Raw genomic sequence first — 18521 nt, 5'->3', positions numbered from 1 at the left:
GGAAGGAAGGGGCATACAAACGAGGCAAGTACCAGGGAAGGAAGGGGCACACAAACGAGGCAAGTACCAGGGAAGGAAGGGGCACACAAACGAGGCAAGAACCAGGAAAAGAAGGGGCATACAAACGAGGCAAGAACCAGGAAAAGAAGGGGCATACAAACGAGGCAAGAACCAGGGAAGGAAGGGGCATACAAACGAGGCAAGAACCAGGGAAGGTAGGGGCATACAAACGAGGCAAGAACCAGGGAAGGAAGGGGCATACAAACGAGGCAAGAACCAGGGAAGGAAGGGGCACACAAACGAGGCAAGAACCAGGGAAGGAAGGGGCACACAAATGAGGCAAGAACCAGGAAAAGAAGGGGCATACAAACGAGGCAAGAACCAGGGAAAGAAGGGGCATACAAACGAGGCAAGAACCAGGGAAAGAAGGGGCATACAAACGAGGCAAGTACCATGAAAAGAAGGGGCATACAAACGAGGCAAGTACCAGGAAAAGAAGGGGCATACAAATGAGGCAAGTACCAGGGAAGGAAGGGGCATACAAACGAGGCAAGAACCAGGGAAGGAAGGGGCATACAAACGCATGCTGAGTACATGAATGTCATCAGATTTGAATAACCGGTGACTTTTCAACTTGTTGGAAATGTACCAGTAAAAAGGCACCAAAACAACAGAGATTGGACGGGGGAATAGCTGCAAATGGAGAGTGTGGATACGGGGAATAGCTGCAAATGGAGTGTGTATGAGATTTGCATAAATACCTTTAATAAAGTAATACAATCCTCAACCCTCTGTATATAAAAGGCATAATTACTTGTTTCAGCAATGCATTAGATCTTCAGTAAATGAAACCTTCAGGTGCATCAAACAATTAGCTTGTCACATATTTAGGGCCTAATTCTGATTCGGATGCATCTGCGTCAGCCTGTAGTCTACTTTACGCTAATGAGAGCATCCAACAGTCAATTATCCATCTTCACCATTTTTCCATCTGCAGCCACAATCATTAGTATTGGGGCTTACACTCACCCCATGCTGGGTGTAAAACACCAGTCAGAAACAAGCGTCCCATCCGCATACAAGCACGGAAGCCGGCCTACACACCCACAAGCTGGAGAGATCCATCAAACAGATGTGCAGTTTGTCGAACTCCGAAAGATCTGTATGCGCTTGCACCACACTCAGAATTAGACCCTTTGTGACAGTCATTGTATTAAAGGAGGTGCCCACCAAATTAATATTTACTGCTACAGTAACTTCCCTCCTCTCTTCTAACTAAAAAGCATCAGGATTCCGATGTTCAGGTAACATGGCCTTTCCCCCTGCACCCCCGGCTCTCTGTGCATCATATTCTCCTGCAGCCGCTAAGAGCCTCCTGATTGGGAGATCAGGGGCATGGATATTAGACACCTGTTTTGCTACTTGGGAGTGGGAGGGGGGTAAAAATGAACTATTTTATTTCAGTTTATATAATCTTTAAATATTCATGTAGTTATTAAAAAGAGTTTAAGAAAAAACACTTCAGTTGGTATTCCGAACCCACAGTACCATAATACATTCAAAACATCTGTACAATGATTACTAGATTAGTAATATTGAACTACTAGTACCAGTGGAAAGCAGCCAGCACCAGCACATTCCTCAAGGGCCACCCAGGGTATTCTGGTAAAGTGCATGGGTCATACACTCCAAGTGTTACCTGAGGGGGGGAAAAAATAAAATAAACAAAAAGTTATAGGTTAGAAATCCGGCAAGCAGTGGAATTTGTACAGTCACAGATGAAGCCCAACAAAACGTGGAGTGAGGAAAACCGTGGCTGCTCACATCAGATCCCTTTTACACAGACTCAGGCGCACATAGAATTACAATTGTCGCACATCCCAGTGGTCAGTGTACGCTAGCAATGCAGTTCTCTCACTTCCAGTGGTTTTATTTATGCAAATAAAAAATAAGAATTTACTTACCGATAATTCTATTTCTCGTAGTCCGTAGTGGATGCTGAGGACTCCGTAAGGACCATGGGGAATAGCGGCTCCGCAGGAGACTGGGCACAAAAGTAAAGCTTTAGAACTACCTGGTGTGCACTGGCTCCTCCCCCTATGACCCTCCTCCAAGCCTCAGTTAGGATACTGTGCCCGGACGAGCGTACACAATAAGGAAGGATTTTGAATCCCGGGTAAGACTCATACCAGCCACACCAATCACACCGTACAACTCGTGATCTAAACCCAGTTAACAGCATGATAACAGAGGAGCCTCTAGAAAAGATGGCTCACTACAGCAATAACCCGATTTTTTGGTAACAATAACTATGTACCAGTATTGCAGACAATCCGCACTTGGGATGGGCGCCCAGCATCCACTACGGACTACGAGAAATAGAATCATCGGTAAGTAAATTCTTATTTTCTCTAACGTCCTAAGTGGATGCTGGGGACTCCGTAAGGACCATGGGGATTATACCAAAGCTCCCAAACGGGCGGGAGAGTGCGGATGACTCTGCAGCACCAAATGAGAGAACTCCAGGTCCTCCTCAGCCAGGGTATCAATTTTGTAGAATTTTACAAACGTATTTGCTCCTGACCAAGTAGCTGCTCGGCAAAGTTGTAAAGCCGAGACCCCTCGGACAGCCGCCCAAGATGAGCCCATCTTCCTTGTGGAGTGGGCATTTACAGATTTTTGGCTGTGGCAGGCCTGCCACAGAATGTGCAAGCTGAATTGTACTACAAATCCAACGAGCAATAGTCTGCTTAGAAGCAGGAGCACTCAGCTTGTTGGGTGCATACAGGATAAACAGTGAGTCAGATTTTCTGACTCCAGCCGTCCTGGAAACATATATTTTCAGGGCCCTGACAACGTCTAGTAACTTGGAGTCCTCCAAGTCCCTAGTTGCCGCAGGCACCACAATAGGTTGGTTCAGGTGAAACGCTGAAACCACCTTAGGGGAAACTGAGGACGAGTCCTCAATTCCGCCCTGTCCGAATGGAAAATCAGATAAGGGCTTTTACAGGATAAAGCCGCCAATTCTGACACGCGCCTGGCCCAGGCCAGGGCCAACAGCGTGACCACTTTCCATGTGAGATATTTTAACTCCACAGATTTAAGTGGTTCAAACCAATGTGACTTTTTGGAACCCAAAAACTACATTGAGATCCCAAGGTGCCACTGGAGGCACAAAAGGAGGCTGTATATGCAGTACCCCTTTTACAACGTCTGAACTTCAGGGACTGAAGCTAGTTTTTTTTTTGGAAGAAAATTTGACAGGGCCGAAATTTGAACCTTAATGGACCCCAATTTCAGGCCCATAGACACTCCTGTTTGCAGGAAATGTAGGAATCGACCCAGTTGAATTTCCTCCGTCGGGCCTTACTGGCCTCGCACCACGCAACATATTTTCGCCAAATGCGGTGATAATGTTTTGCGGTTACATCCTTCCTGGCTTTGATCAGGATAGGGATGACTTCATCCGGAATGCCTTTTTTCCTTCAGGATCCGGCGTTCAACCGCCATGCCGTCAAACGCAGTCGCGGTAAGTCTTGGAACAGACAGGGTCCTTGCTGGAGCAGGTCCCTTCTTAGAGGTAGAGGCCACGGATCCTCCGTGAGCATCTCTTGAAGTTCCGGTTACCAAGTCCTTCTTGGCCAATCCGGAGCCACGAATATAGTGCTTACTCCTCTCCATCTTATCAATCTCAGTACCTTGGGTATGAGAGGCAGATGAGGGAACACATACACTGACTGGTACACCCACGGTGTTACCAGAGCGTCTACAGCTATTGCCTGAGGGTCCCTTGACCTGGCGCAATACCTGTCGAGTTTTTCCCAACTGTTTATAATCATGTGGAAGACTTCTGGGTGAAGTCCCCACTCTCCCGGGTGGAGGTCGTGTCTGCTGAGGAAGTCTGCTTCCCAGTTATCCACTCCCGGAATTGCTGACAGTGCTATCACATGATTTTCCGCCCAGCGAAGAATCCTTGCAGCTTCTGCCATTGCCCTCCTGCTTCTTGTGCCACCCTGTCTGTTTACGTGGGTGACTGCCGTGATGTTGTCCGACTGGATCAACACTGGCTGACCTTGAAGCAGAGATCTTGCTAAGCTTAGAGCATTGTAAATGGCCCTTAGCTTCAGGATATTTATGTGAAGTGATGTCTCCAGGCTTGACCATAAGCCCTGGAAATTCCTTCCCTGTGTGACTGCTCCCCAGCCTCGCAGGCTGGCATCCGTGGTCACCAGGACCCAGTCCTGAATGCCGAATCTGCGGCCCTCTAGAAGATGAGCACTCTGCAACCACCACAGGAGGGACACCCTTGTTCTTGGTGACAGGGTTATCCGCTGATGCATCTGAAGATGCGACCAGGACCATTTGTCCAGCAGGTCCCACTGGAAAGTTCTTGCGTGGAATCTGCCGAATGGGATTGCTTCGTAGGAAGCCACCATTTTACCCAGAACCCTTGTGCATTGATGCACTGAGACTTGGCTCGGTTTTAGGAGGTTCCTGACTAGCTCGGATAACTCCCTGGCTTTCTCCTCCGGGAGAAACACCTTTTTCTGGACTGTGTCCAGGATCATCCCTAGGAACAGAAGACGAGTCGTCGGAACCAGCTGCGATTTTGGAATATTGAGAATCCAATCGTGCTGCCGCAACACTACCTGAGATAGTGCTACACCGACCTCCAACTGTTCCCTGGATCTTACCCTTATCAGGGAATCGTCCAAGTAAGGGATAACTAAAATTCCCTTCCTTCGAAGGAATATCATCATTTCGGCCATTACCTTGGTAAAGACCCGGGGTGCCGTGGACCATCCATACGGCAGCGTCTGAACCGATAGTGACAGTTCTGTACCATAAACCTGAGGTACCCTTGGTGAGAAGGGTAAATTTGGACATGAAGGTAAGCATCCTTGATGTCCCGAGACATCATGTAGTCCCCTTCTTCCAGGTTCGCAATCACTGCTCTGAGTGACTCTATCTTGAATTTGAACCTCTGTATGTAAGTGTTCAAAGATTTTAGATTTAGAATCGGTCTCACCGAGCCGTCCGGCTTCGGTACCACAACAGTGTGGAATAATACCCCGTTCCCTGTTGCAGGAGGGGTACCTTGATTATCACCTGCTGGGAATACAGCTTGTGAATGGCTTCCAAAACTGTCTCCCTGTCAGAAGGAGACATCGGTAAAGCCGACTTTAGGAAACGGCGAGGGGGAGACGTCTCGAATTCCAATTTGTACCCCTGAGATATCACCTGAAGGATCCAGGGGTCTACTTGCGAGTGAGCCCACTGCGCGCTGAAATTCATTGAGACGGGCCCCCCACCGTGCCTGATTCTGCTTGTAAAGCCCCAGCGTCATACTGAGGGCTTGGCAGAGGCGGGAGAGGGTTTCTGTTCCTGGGAACTGGCTGATTTCTGCAGCCTTTTTCCTCTCCCTCTGTCACGGGGCAGAAATGAGGAACCTTTTGCCCGCTTGTCCACGAAAAGACTGCGCCTGATAATACGGCGTCTTCTCATGTTGAGAGGCGACCTGGGGTACAAACGTGGATTTCCCAGCTGTTGCCGTGGCCACCAGGTCTGAAAGACCGACCCCAAATAACTCCTCCCCTTAATAAGGCAATACTTCCAAATGCCGTTTGAAATCCGCATCACCTGACCACTGTCGTGTCCATAACCCTCTACTGGTAGAAATGGACAACGCACTTAGACTTGATGCCAGTCGGCAAATATTCCGCTGTGCATCACGCATATATAGAAATGCATCTTTTAAATGCTCTATAGGCAAAAATATACTGTCCCTATCTAGGGTATCAATATTTTCAGTCAGGGAATCCGACCACGCCAACCCAGCACTGCACATCCAGGCTGAGGCGATTGCTGGTCGCAGTATAACACCAGTATGTGTGTAAATACATTTTAGGATACCCTCCTGCTTTCTATCAGCAGGATCCTTAAGGGCGGCCATCTCAGGAGAGGGTAGAGCCCTTACAAGCGTGTGAGCGCTTTTTCCACCCTAGGGGGTGTTTCCCAACGCACCCTAACCTCTGGCGGGAAAGGATATAATGCCAATAACATTTTAGAAATTATCAGTTGTTATCGGGGGAAACCCACGCATCATCACACACCTCATTTAATTTCTCAGATTCAGGAAAACTACAGGTAGTTTTTCCTCACTGAACATAATACCCCTTTTTGGTGGTACTCGTATTATCAGAAATGTGTAAAACATTTTTCATTGCCTCAATCATGTAACGTGTGGCCCTACTGGAAGTCACATTTGTCTCTTCACCGTCGACACTGGAGTCAGTATCCGTGTCGGCGTCTATATCTGCCATCTGAGGTAACGGGCGCTTTAGAGCCCCTGACGGCCTATGAGACGTCTGGACAGGCACAAGCTGAGTAGCCGGCTGTCTCATGTCAACCACTGTCTTTTATACAGAGCTGACACTGTCACGTAATTCCTTCCAACAGTTCATCCACTCAGGTGTCGACCCCCTAGGGGGTGACATCACTATTACAGGCAATCTGCTCCGTCTCCACATCATTTTTCTCCTCATACATGTCGACACAAACGTACCGACATACAGCACACACACAGGGAATGCTCTGATAGAGGACAGGACCCCACTAGCCCTTTGGGGAGACAGAGGGAGAGTTAGCCAGCACACACCAGAGCGCTATATATATACAGGGATAACCTTATATAAGTGTTTTTCCCCTTATAGCTGCTGTATCTTTAATACTGCGCGTAATTAGTGCCCCCCTCTCTTTTTTAACCCTTTCTGTAGTGTAGTGACTGCAGGGGAGAGCCAGGGAGCTTCCCTCCAACGGAGCTGTGAGGGAAAATGGCGCCAGTGTGCTGAGGAGATAAGGCCGCCGATAAGGGGGCGGAGCCTATCTCCCGTTTTTCTATGTATTCTGGCAGGGGTTAAATGCATCCATATAGCCCAGGAGCTATATGTGATGCATTTTTTTGCCATCCAAGGTGTTTTTATTGCGTCTCAGGGCGCCCCCCCCCAGCGCCCTGCACCCTCAGTGACCGGAGTGTGAAGTGTGCTGAGAGCAATGGCGCACAGCTGCAGTGCTGTGCGCTACCTTGTTGAAGACAGGACGTCTTCTGCCGCCGATTTTCCGGACCTCTTCTGTCTTCTGGCTCTGTAAGGGGGCCGGCGGCGCGGCTCTGGGACCCATCCATGGCTGGGCCTGTGATCGTCCCTCTGGAGCTAATGTCCAGTAGCCTAAGAAGCCCAATCCACTCTGCACGCAGGTGAGTTCGCTTCTTCTCCCCTTAGTCCCTCGATGCAGTGAGCCTGTTGCCAGCAGGTCTCACTGAAAATAAAAAACCTAAAACTAAACTTTTCACTAAGCAGCTCAGGAGAGCCACCTAGTGTGCACCCTTCTCGTTCGGGCACAAAAATCTAACTGAGGCTTGGAGGAGGGTCATAGGGGGAGGAGCCAGTGCACACCAGGTAGTTCTAAAGCTTTACTTTTGTGCCCAGTCTCCTGCGGAGCCGCTATTCCCCATGGCCCTTACGGAGTCCCCAGCATCCACTTAGGACGTTAGAGAAATAGGATTTTGGTTACCTACCGGTAAATCCTTTTCTCATAGTCCGTAGAGGATGCTGGGGTCCACATTAATACCATGGGGGTATAGACGAGTCCACCAGGAGCCATTGGCATTTTAAAGAGTTTTAGAGTGTGGGCTGGCTCCTTCCTCTATGCCCCTCCTACCAGACTCAGTCTACAAACTGTGGCAGAGGAGACGACATACTTCTACACAAGGACTTAACACAGATAGTGGTGAGATTCATACCAGCTCACACATACAAGGCACGTCAAGACAACTAGCTTGAACTACTCAGCAACAGCTGAAACATTACTTACCAAGTAACAATGCAGTACTCAACTAAAACGAAGTTGAACTGAACCAAATAACATTTGCAGGAAAACTAAGCGCTGGGCGGGCGCCCATCATCCTCTATGGACTACGAGAAAAGGATTTACCGGTAGGTAACCAAAATTATTTTTCTCTTACGTCCTAGAGGATGCTGGGGTCTACATTAGTACCATGGGGATGTACCAAAGCTCCCAGAACGGGAGAGAGAGCGCGGAGGCTACTGCAGAACTGATTGGCCTCTGATGATCTGAAGTTCAGTCAAAGTATCGAAACTTGTAAAACTTGTAAAACTTTGCAAACGTGTTCGACCCAGACCAAGTTGCCGGTCGGCAAAGATGTAATGCCGAGACACCCCGGGTAGCCGCCCAGGAAGAGCCCACCTTACGACTAGAGTGGGCTTGACAGATTTTGGACACGGCAATCCTGCCGAAGAATAAGCATGCTGGATAGTGAACCTGATCCAGCGAGATATCGTCTGCTTAGAAGCAGGACACCCAATCTTCTTGGGATCATATAGGACAAACAGAGTCCGACTTTCTCTTCACATATATTTTCAGAGCCCTTACGACATCCAAGGACTTTGATGTAATAGAGGAGTCAGTAGCCACTGGCACCACAATAGGTTGATATGAAATGCCGACACAACCTTCAGAAGAAACTGCTGGCGTGTCCGGAGCTCAGCTCTATCTTCGTGGAAGATCAAGTAAGGGCTTTTACAGGATAAAGCCCCCAGTTCGGACAACCGCCTAGCAGAAGCTAAGGCCAACAAAGTGACCGCCTTCCATGTGAGAAATTTGAGCTCCACCTCCTGTAGAGGCTCAAACCAATCCGACTGGAGGAACTGCAACACCACGTTAAGGTCCCAAGGCGCCGTAGGCGGCACAAAGGGAGGTTGGATATGCATAACACCCTTCACAAAGGTCTGAACCTCAGGGAGGGCAGCCAATTGTTTCTGAAAGAAAATGGATAGGGCCGAAATCTGGACCTTCACAGACCCCAATCTCAGGCCCATATCCACTCCTGCTTACAGGAAGAGGAGGAAACGTCCCCGTTGAAACTCCTCCACAGGAAAGCTCATGGACTCACACCAAGAGACATATTTTTTCCAAATCCGATGGTAATGTTTAGACGTTACCCCTTTCCTAGCCTGTATGAGGGTAGGAATAACCGTCTTCAGAATGCCCTTCCTAGCCAGAATCAGGCGCTCAACTTCCATGCCGTCAAACGTAGCGGTATAAGTTTTGATAGGCGAACGGCCCTTGCTGTAGCAGGTCCTCCCAAAGAGGAAGAGGCCTCGGATCTCCTTGCAGTAGATTCAGAAGGTCCGCGTACCAAGCCCTTCTTGGCCAGTCTGGGGCAATGAGGATCGCTTGAACCCTTGTTCTCCTTACGAGCATTAGGATTCTTGGGATTAGTGGAAGTGGAGGAAACACGTACACTGACTGGAACACCCACGGAGGCACCAGGGCGTCCACTGCCACTGTCTGTGGGTCCCTCGACCTGGAACAATGACGCCGAAGCTTCTTGTTGAGATGAGAGGCCATCATGTCTATTTGGGGTAAGCCCAAAAGATCCGTTATGTCCTTGAACACCTCCGGATGGAATCCCCACTCTCCTGGATGGAGATTGTGTCTGCTGAGGAAGTCTGCTTCCCAGTTGTCTACTCCCGGAATGAAGATGGCCGACAGTGCCAAGGCGTGCTTTTCTGTCCAGAGGAGTATGCTTGTCACCTCTGACATCGCCGCTCTGCTCTTCGTTCCGCCCTGTCAGTTTATGTAAGCCAGTGCTGTTACGTTGTTCGACTGTACTTGAATGGCCCGATTTCTTAGAAGAGGTGCCGCCTGAAGAAGACCGTTTTATACGGCTCTTAGTTCCAGAATGTTGATGGGCAGGCCGGCTTCCAGGCTTGACCACCTTCCCTGGTAGGTTACTCCCTGAGTGACCGCTCCCCAGCCCCTGAGGCTTGCATCTGTTGTTAGCAGGACCCAGTCCTGAATCCGAACCGGCGGCCTTCCAGGAGGTGAGGCAGCTGAAGCCACCAGAGGAGTGAAATCCTTGCCTTTGGTGACGGACGAATTTGCTGGTGCATGTGGAGGTAGATCCAACTGGATCTCCTGGACAAGTGGTTGGGAAGGTCCGAGCATGGAACCTCCCATACTGGAGAGCCTCGTAAGAGGCCACCATCTTTCCCAATAGGCGGATGCATTGATGAACTGACACCCGGGGTGGCTTCAGGACATCCCGGACCATAGCTTGTATCACCAACGCCTTTTCCTGAGGAAGAAACACCCGTTGCACTTCCGTATCCAGGATCGCTCCCAGAAAAGACAACCTCTGGGTCGATTCCAAATGTGACTTTGGAAGGTTCAGAACCCAACCGTGACTCTGGAGCAGTCGAGTTGTGAGAACAATGGACTGCAGTAGCTGCTCCCTGGACGACGCCTTTATCACGAGATCATCCAGATATGGAATGATGTTCACACCCCGTTTGCGGAGCAGTAACATCATCACCTTGGTAAATACCGTTGGTGCTGTGGAGAGTCCAAATGGCAGGGCCTGGAACTGAAAATGACAGTCCAGCAATGCGAAACAGAGATAAGACTGATGCGTCAGCCAGATCGGAATGTGAAGGTACGCATCCTTGATGTCCAGTGACACTAAGAATTCCCCCTCTTCCAGACCTGATATCACTGCCCTGAGAGACTCCATCTTGAACTTGAACTCCTTTAGAAAGGGGTTCAATGATTTTAGGTTCAGAATGGGCCTGACCGAACCATCCGGTTTCGGTACCACGAAAAGGTTTGAATAGTAACCTTTGGTCAGCATGTGAGGTGGCACTGGCACAATGACCTGTGCCTCCATCAGCTTTTGGACAGCGTCCTGAAGAACTGTGCTGTCCTTCAACCGAGTTGGTAAGCCTGACTTGAAAAAGCGGTGCGGAGGGAGACTTCCAGCCTGTATCCCTGGGACACGATATCTATTACCCAGGGATCCAGGCCGGACGATACCCAGACCTGACTGAAATGTCTGAGTCTCGCTCCCACTGGCCTCACCACCGGGCGTGCAGTCCACCGTCATGCGGAGGACTTTGAGGTACCTGACGCAGGCTTTTGTTCCTGGGAACCTGCAGCGGCAGGTTTCTTGGACTTAACCCTACCTCCCCTAAAGAAGGTATTGGAAGTCCTGGCCTTTCTAGGCTTGTTAGGCCGAAAGGACTGCAGTGCAGCTGAGGAGAATGATTTCTTCGGTGCAGGTGCTGCTGAGGGAAGTAACGGAGACTTACCCGCTGTAGCGGTGGAAATACACGCATCCAGGGCTTCCCCGAAGAGAGCCTGACCTGTATAGGGTAGCAACTCCACACTTCTTCTGGATTCCGCGTCGGCCGTCCACTGTACACACTTTAAGATATTTTCTTTCAATTTTGACTATATAGTCAAAATCGAAAGAAAAGTTAGTGCAGATCGCAAGGTGAAAGTCACCTTGCGATCCCGATTCGATCCCGATGCGCGGTCCCGCCAGGTCGGCATCGCAAGAAAAGATAGGCTGTGCAGGCAAGTCAATCCTTGCTAGATCGGTGTATTATCTAGTTCATCTCACGTCAATGACATCTCACATAAGCCAAAATCGTAAGCACACATAGTCCATATCTCAAGAAAAGTTAGTCAAAATCTGTGCTATCTGGGCTCCGGGGAGTTCAAGGGAAATCGCAAGTAAAAATTGGGCATAGCAAGGATCTTAGGGTGTGTACACACGGTGAGATCCTTGCTATGCCCGATTTTTACTTGCGATTTCCCTTGAACTCCCCAGAGCCCAGATAGCACAGATTTTGACTAACTTTTCTTGAGGATATGGACTATGTGTGCTTACGATTTTGGCTTATGTGAGATTTTGGCTTATGTGAGATGTCATTGACATGTGAGATGAACTAGATAGTACACCGATCTAGCAAGGATTGACTTGCCTGCACAGTCTATCTTTTCTTGCGATGCCGACCTGGCGGGACCGCGCATCGGGATCGCAAGGTGACTTTCACCTTGCGATCTGCACTAACTTTTCTTGCGATTTTGACTATATAGTCAAAATCGAAAGAAAATATCTCACCGTGTGTACACACCCTTACCGTGTGTACACACCCTAAGGGTGTGTACACACTGTGAGATCCCTGCTATGTTTGATTTTGACTATGCGATTTCCCTTGAACTCCCCCAGAGGCCAGATAGCACAGATAGTACAGATTTTGACTATCTGTGCTTGAGATTTTGTCTATGTACGATTTTGACTAAGTGCCAATTTTGACTATACTTTGTACTAGATTGTACACTAGATAGTCAAGATTGACTTGCCTGCACAGTCTATCTAGCCTTACGATACAGACCCCACGGGAGCGCACATCGGGATCGAATCTGTATCGCAAGCTGCCTAGCACCATGAGATGTGCACTAACTTTTCATAAGATTTTGACTATATAGTCAAAATCTCACAGATTTATCTCACCGTGTGTACACACCCTTAGTTTCATTGAATGGTAAATATCTGAGCTGCAAATTCATTATTATGATTTTCTGGAAACAAATTATATGTATTTATAAACCAGGAGGAGAGGTACATGGAGAAAAGACAAGCAACGCATGTAGATTAGGCCAAACATAATTCCCAGATGGAAGCTCATGAAGCTTTTAACTGAACTCCTATATAAATGGCTGGAAGCATTTCCATTGATATGCAGCAGTATAAATACTGCCTGTCCTATTGTGGACAAGACGTTTTTTTGCTCTAGTCAGAGATAGTAACTATGAAATGCATTTCTCCTCAAATAACTGAGCAAGTATATCTATAGATTGTAAGCTTGCGAGCAGGGCCTTCCTACCTCTATGACTGTTTGTTATCACCCATTTTGTTATTGTTATTTCAAATTGTAAAGCGCAACGGAATTTGCTGCGCTATATAAGAAACTGTTAATAAATAAATAAATAAAGTATATTGTTACAGAACAGCAAAAGTCATGCCTCCATTCATGTAGCCGGAAGGTGGGAGAATGTCACAGATACCACGGTCATAGATACATTACAAATCTACTATATGTAGCATTTCTATGTAATGCTTTTCAAGATGTCCAAACATTTTGGAAATACCACACTATCAGGGGGTATTATTACCATTAACAAATCACTGGTTTAAAGCCCTCAGCAAACCTGCCAAAATATACTGTACTTGTAAATCACACCCTCCCCCTGTCCATCATCTTCAGCCACATCCACCCACACATACCGTGCGTGATGAAATGTGAAAGATTATGCTATTTGTAGACTGAGCTCAATTGCTGGACAAGACAGGACATCATTAGACAGTCGGGTAACAAAGGCACACAAGGGGCCTAATTCGTAGTTGCTGTCCCACAACAGGGAGCCGCTGTGCTGCCCCTCTGGATGGGTGGGTGGGACCACCACTTCCAGTCCACTAGGACTGCTAGAGACGCTCCGAGCGGCAGAACGGATCCCACGGCACTGTGGGGTAAGATATAATATCTCTCCCCACACAGTGAGGGAGCCATGAGCCGTAGCAGGACAAGGGCTGCGCAGTAGCGGATGAGTATGGCTGGTACCAGCCCCCAAGGACATCCAGCACCCCTTACGGCCATGATGATTTGCGCACAGCTACGGGAGTGGACTCCACATGTGCAGGACCCATTCTGCGCATATGCAGAATGCGTCCTGCATCATTGCATGCACTGCTGCATAAGCTTTATTTTTACACTGCAATTCAGATTTCAGTTTGAACACACCCCACCCAAATCTAACTCTCTCGGCACGTTACATCTGCCCCACTTGCAGTGCAACAAGGTTTTGCCCAGTTGCTTGCTTTTTTGCTTTACTTACAAATATGAATTAGGCCCATTATCCGATCACATTTAGCATCTGTGCTGACAGGCATGTGAGAGATCCTAGTTAAATATTGATTGGGATCAGCAATGATTTTCTGCCCATACTAGATACGATTTGCCCACAGTTCGCTCTAAAACGGGCATCATATTCACACACAAAGTGGCTCCAAGGCCACAAGGATTAAAAGGAACTTCCACAATTCTAGGGAGAGGCACGGCTTAGAAGAATTTATGCCCATTAGTGGAGTCCCCTTTCAATAAAGTTGATAATACGCGTTGATATGCTTTGCAAATTAAGATAGATCAGCACTGTTAATTATTTACCTTGTCCCCGTCTTTATAGAGTTGGTGGAATTTCCGCAGCGGAGACATAGCAAAATCATTTTCTGTGTACCGGATTAAGAAGTACGGTTGTGGGGAGGCACCTTCATTTTGGCAAAGATCATCATAGGCTCTCTGAAAATTTAGCACCTAAGGGTATATCAAAATTAACAGTCTTTATTTTAATTTACAGATAAAATATAAAAGCAGAAAACTTCATGTAAAACCATATTACAGTTTAACATATCAAATTACAGTAGACTGGGCTGCCAGAAGGAACTGCGCCCATTGGGAAATTTGTATTACTGTAGCTCCTCTCCCACATTGTCATGTGGAAAGAAGAGGAAACAAGGTCAGACTAATTTTGTTTGCCACCGATCAGACACCGTTCTCCTGCCTACGAGATGGTGATCCCACCAGACCCCAACCAAAATTTCAGGAGGAATCGGTTAGAAAGGAATGTATCAGAAAGCATAAGTAAGAACACTAATCTATTTACACACCCTTCCCACCAAACATGTTTTTGGAACATTGGGGCAGATGTACAGTATTAATCATGGAGAAGGTATAAAGAAGTGATAAAACAGTGATAAGTGCAAGGTGATAACACACCAGCCAGTCAGCTCCTGTCATTTTTCAAATCTGGAATTATTGGCTGATTTTCTATAAAAAGCGAATGATGAAAGCTTTACAATACTAAACCAAAAGTGTAATTATTACCTGGGATTCGGAGAACTTTTCACCAATGGATACAGGCTGCTTTATCAATTCTATCCCATTAAGGCTCAACGCGGGGAAGCAAAACCAGTAATAGAACCAATACTTCTTTAAATCCTACAATACAAGTAGTCCAAGTATTAATAAATAGGAATAAAAATCTTAAAATACTGTATTGTTATTGCATTTTAACATGGCCCAAGACTTAAGTGGTTTTGTATTTTTTTCAAATAAATCACAAATCCGTTTTATCGCCTTGTTTAATGGCAGCAATCTTATAATTCCAGAAAACTATGGACATTAGTTACTAACAAAAGTACAAATATTCAGAAACCCAAGGCAATCCATTAGACCTGTGGCACTAAACAAATACATACCCTCCAACATGGCCCATTCCAGGAGGGACAAAATGCTCTGTTCCTCGGCTTCCTTGCCAGTGGCAGTTACAGGCTCCAAGATTTGAATTTTGGACTGTGCTGCAGCCCCACCTCTGCAACTGCCAGCATTTTGTCGCTTCTGGAATGGGTCGTGTTGGATGGTATGCAAATATATGCAGAGATCAGAAGATGGTAGTTTAAATAAAAACATGACGCTGGCTCATATAAAGTGCATTTCATTAGTCTTGTAATACACTGTTCCTAACCCTAATATTTGGCACCTACTTAAATCATTATACATAGTTTGATTAAGCTAGCTAAGTGCATTTTGTTTCTGGAAGCTGCTGACTTAGGGGCTAAATCAACAAGGAACGCAAAACTACAAAAATCGCAAAAATTGCGAAAATACATAAAATCTGAGACAAAAAAGAAAATTTCTGAGACAAAAAAATACAACTTCTGAGAAACAGCAAAAACTGCGTATGCACTACGAAAACTAGGCGTGTAGCGGGCGTACTAAAGGGCTGGACTCGCAAAAACTACGAGCAGGGGCGTGTTGTGGGCATATGCAGATTTTAGATAGGCAGAGCATACGCATTTTTTGCAACTGAACGCACATTTATGGTGTGCACTTTCTGAGTGACTACAGGTCTACCTTAAAATCTGCACAAGCTGACCTCAGTTGTAGACTGTTCGATGTATACTGCAACCATTGCTTCATTACACCTAGCTGAAGCAGCTCACACTGCTGACCACAATTCAGATTATTCAGCTGCATTGAAACTTAACATGTTAGCTTTAAAGTTTAAACTATTTAACACATGTATTAAATATATGTTAGTAGTAACCTAATAATTCTTTAAATTAATAACAATGCAGGTTTTTCAAGAACACACTTGTTTTCCTACAAACATGTACAATAACATTTATAAGCAAGTTTTTTTTATTTTTTTGTTTGGTTAATGGCTTTTTGTTTAAAAGCCGAGTTTTTTTTATGACTTAAAGCAACAAACAATTATTATCTTCAAAAATCAAACCCACATACATGTGTAAGGTTTTTGTTTTTTTCCCCCTTGACAAAGAAACATATGTTCAATAACATCACCACAATAAATTGTGATTTTGTGGACATTTCAATTATGCACCACTTTTTTTTTTTTATATTTTCACATTAAACATTAGGAATGTTAATAATAACAAAGAAACATTAATATGTCATGTATGTAAACTTTCAACATAAAAAAAAAACAAATTTTTTTTTTCCTTTTTCCACCTGCGTTTGTGGATTCACCAGCGGAAGTAGCTTGCCTTGTTGTTCGACGCATCCTGTCAGTAGGCATGGTTGGCTCAATGTTATGTGTGGCTGATGTTAAATTGTGACATCAGAAACCTTTCCGCAAAAATTTGACCAAGTGTAAGTTTTTTCGCAAAAAAATTCGGATTTTTACATCTAATTGCAAAATTTGCAAATTTGACAAGTCCACCTTTTTTTGTAACATTAAATTAGTGTTGCAGAATTTCCGTTTGTGTGTACTTTCGCAATTTTGCGATTGGTTGCAGTTTTTGCTAATTTGTACTTTTTACGATCCTTACTGAATTAGCCCCTTAATACATTTGTGTGTGTCCCGAGTTTGTGATTAGTACAGTATTTGAACAGTCAAGGGTTGCATCCCATTGTTGTGATTGGTTTATAGCGTGGATTGCTCAGCTCTTGCAGGAAGCAACTGAAATAGAAGTGCAATGGAGAATGGGAAATATTAGTAGTAAGGCACAGAATGGGTTTTGACTATTGGTTTGTAATATTTTCATTGTGATGTCTACAATAATGTATAGAAATAATTGTTTGCTTTTTGAATATCATGCAACAATGTAAAACTTATTGTTTAAACTCTATGTAGTTCTCACATTTGCCCAGTTTAACCATTTTGTTACATTCAGAAATTGTAACACTCTCTGGAGGCAATCCAATTAGCTCTTGAAGTTCAAACGGAACCCAGAGGGTTGAAACATTGTGGATAGGCAAGTAGGGAAATCTTGTTAATTTTAGCTCACAGTTCTGAGATTTCTGTATCTGCTGATCATGGACATATGTATTATAACACTTTATTGGCCACTGTAATCCCTTCACTGCTCGGGGGGGGAAAGAGTGTGTTAGGGTCAGGCTTCGGGTTGAAGGGTTGGGGTCGTGGGGTCGGGGGGGGAGGATTGGGATTAGCATTGGGATCCTGAGTGTCGGGATGCTGCTGTCGGCATTCTGACTGCCGGGATACCGATACCATCCCTTTATGTACATTCGCTACTGTTTAGCCTATTGTCAACCTAGTACATACCCTTCTACTCTCTGCAGGTATAAAACTGGTGCATCACCTCCTGTTTTCTCCAGGTATAAAACCGGCGCATATATACCCTTGCAGCAGGGACGTGCGGAGAGGTAAATGGCTCAGGAGGCACTGGCTAATCAGTACCAGAGCCAGATTTACACACACTATATGAGCCAAAGGGTACATGTGGGCATTATACACAGGTGCAGCACTATATACTTCTGGACATTTGGTGAGTTTTGATCAGAGATGTGCGGAAAGATAGGGGGAGGCACTGCCTCACCTGCCATAGACTTTTTACTCCAGAGTTTTGACTATAAGGGCGGTATTCAAATGATATATCACGCCCAATCTCCTTTCTAAAGTGACCCTCATTATCGCGCATATCGCACCCGTAGTAATCAGGTTTAGCTGAGTAAAGGGTTGGGTGCCCTCGCTACCCCGGGCGTAGCGAGCTGAAATGATTATACCATGCCAGTCAGGAGAAATAGAACGGGTGTGAAAGGGGGTGATAAGAATTGAATACCGCCCTAAAAATGATTAGACTAATACAAAGATGATATTTCTAACATATTCTTTGTATTTTTCATATACTTTATAGTCAAAACTCTCTTAGTAGTATGACAGGAAAGGCTCTGCCTCACCGCCTTGCAGAGCTGTACAAAATTCATCCTTCTTTCTGCCACATTTTACGCTTTGAAACTAAGGGGGGTATCCAATTAGTCGCGGTTAATTACCATGGCTAATTATCCCACCAGGGGCTATCCTATTAGTCCCAATAAGCTAGCTACCTACCTTCTTGATTAGGTACTGTAGAGACAGGTAGCTAAAACACCACCTGTGATGGTACAGTATATAAGGGAGCTCCTCCTCATTTCATATATGTTACAAATTATAGTTTTGCGACAGGCAATAAACCAGAAGGGGCAATACAAATGTGCACAGATTTAGAGACTGTAGATAGATGGACTAAAGTATGGAGTCTTCAGTTGAATACTGTATTACACCACAAGCGCTAA

General features: G+C 45.9%; 1 protein-coding gene across 5 annotated transcripts in view; it reads right to left on the bottom strand.

Moving 5' to 3' along the window:
* The window catches only part of ATG7 (autophagy related 7), a 617483-nt gene that overhangs the window by 501276 nt on the left and 97686 nt on the right, over positions 1–18521 (bottom strand). For all 5 annotated transcript variants that reach the window (XM_063940758.1, XM_063940756.1, XM_063940759.1 and 2 more), the window contains exons 6-8: positions 14808–14921; positions 14091–14237; positions 1611–1699 (exon numbers count right to left, since the gene is read on the bottom strand). In XM_063940758.1, coding sequence (XP_063796828.1) covers positions 1611–1699; positions 14091–14237; positions 14808–14921 — 350 coding nt within the window. The remainder of the gene's footprint in view (positions 1–1610; positions 1700–14090; positions 14238–14807; positions 14922–18521) is intronic.

The sequence above is a fragment of the Pseudophryne corroboree genome, chromosome 9, assembly GCF_028390025.1.
Source record: "Pseudophryne corroboree isolate aPseCor3 chromosome 9, aPseCor3.hap2, whole genome shotgun sequence".
NCBI classification, from domain to species: Eukaryota; Metazoa; Chordata; class Amphibia; order Anura; family Myobatrachidae; genus Pseudophryne; species Pseudophryne corroboree.
Note: the sequence above shows the minus strand (reverse complement) of the source record. Positions and strands in the feature narration are given on the sequence as shown.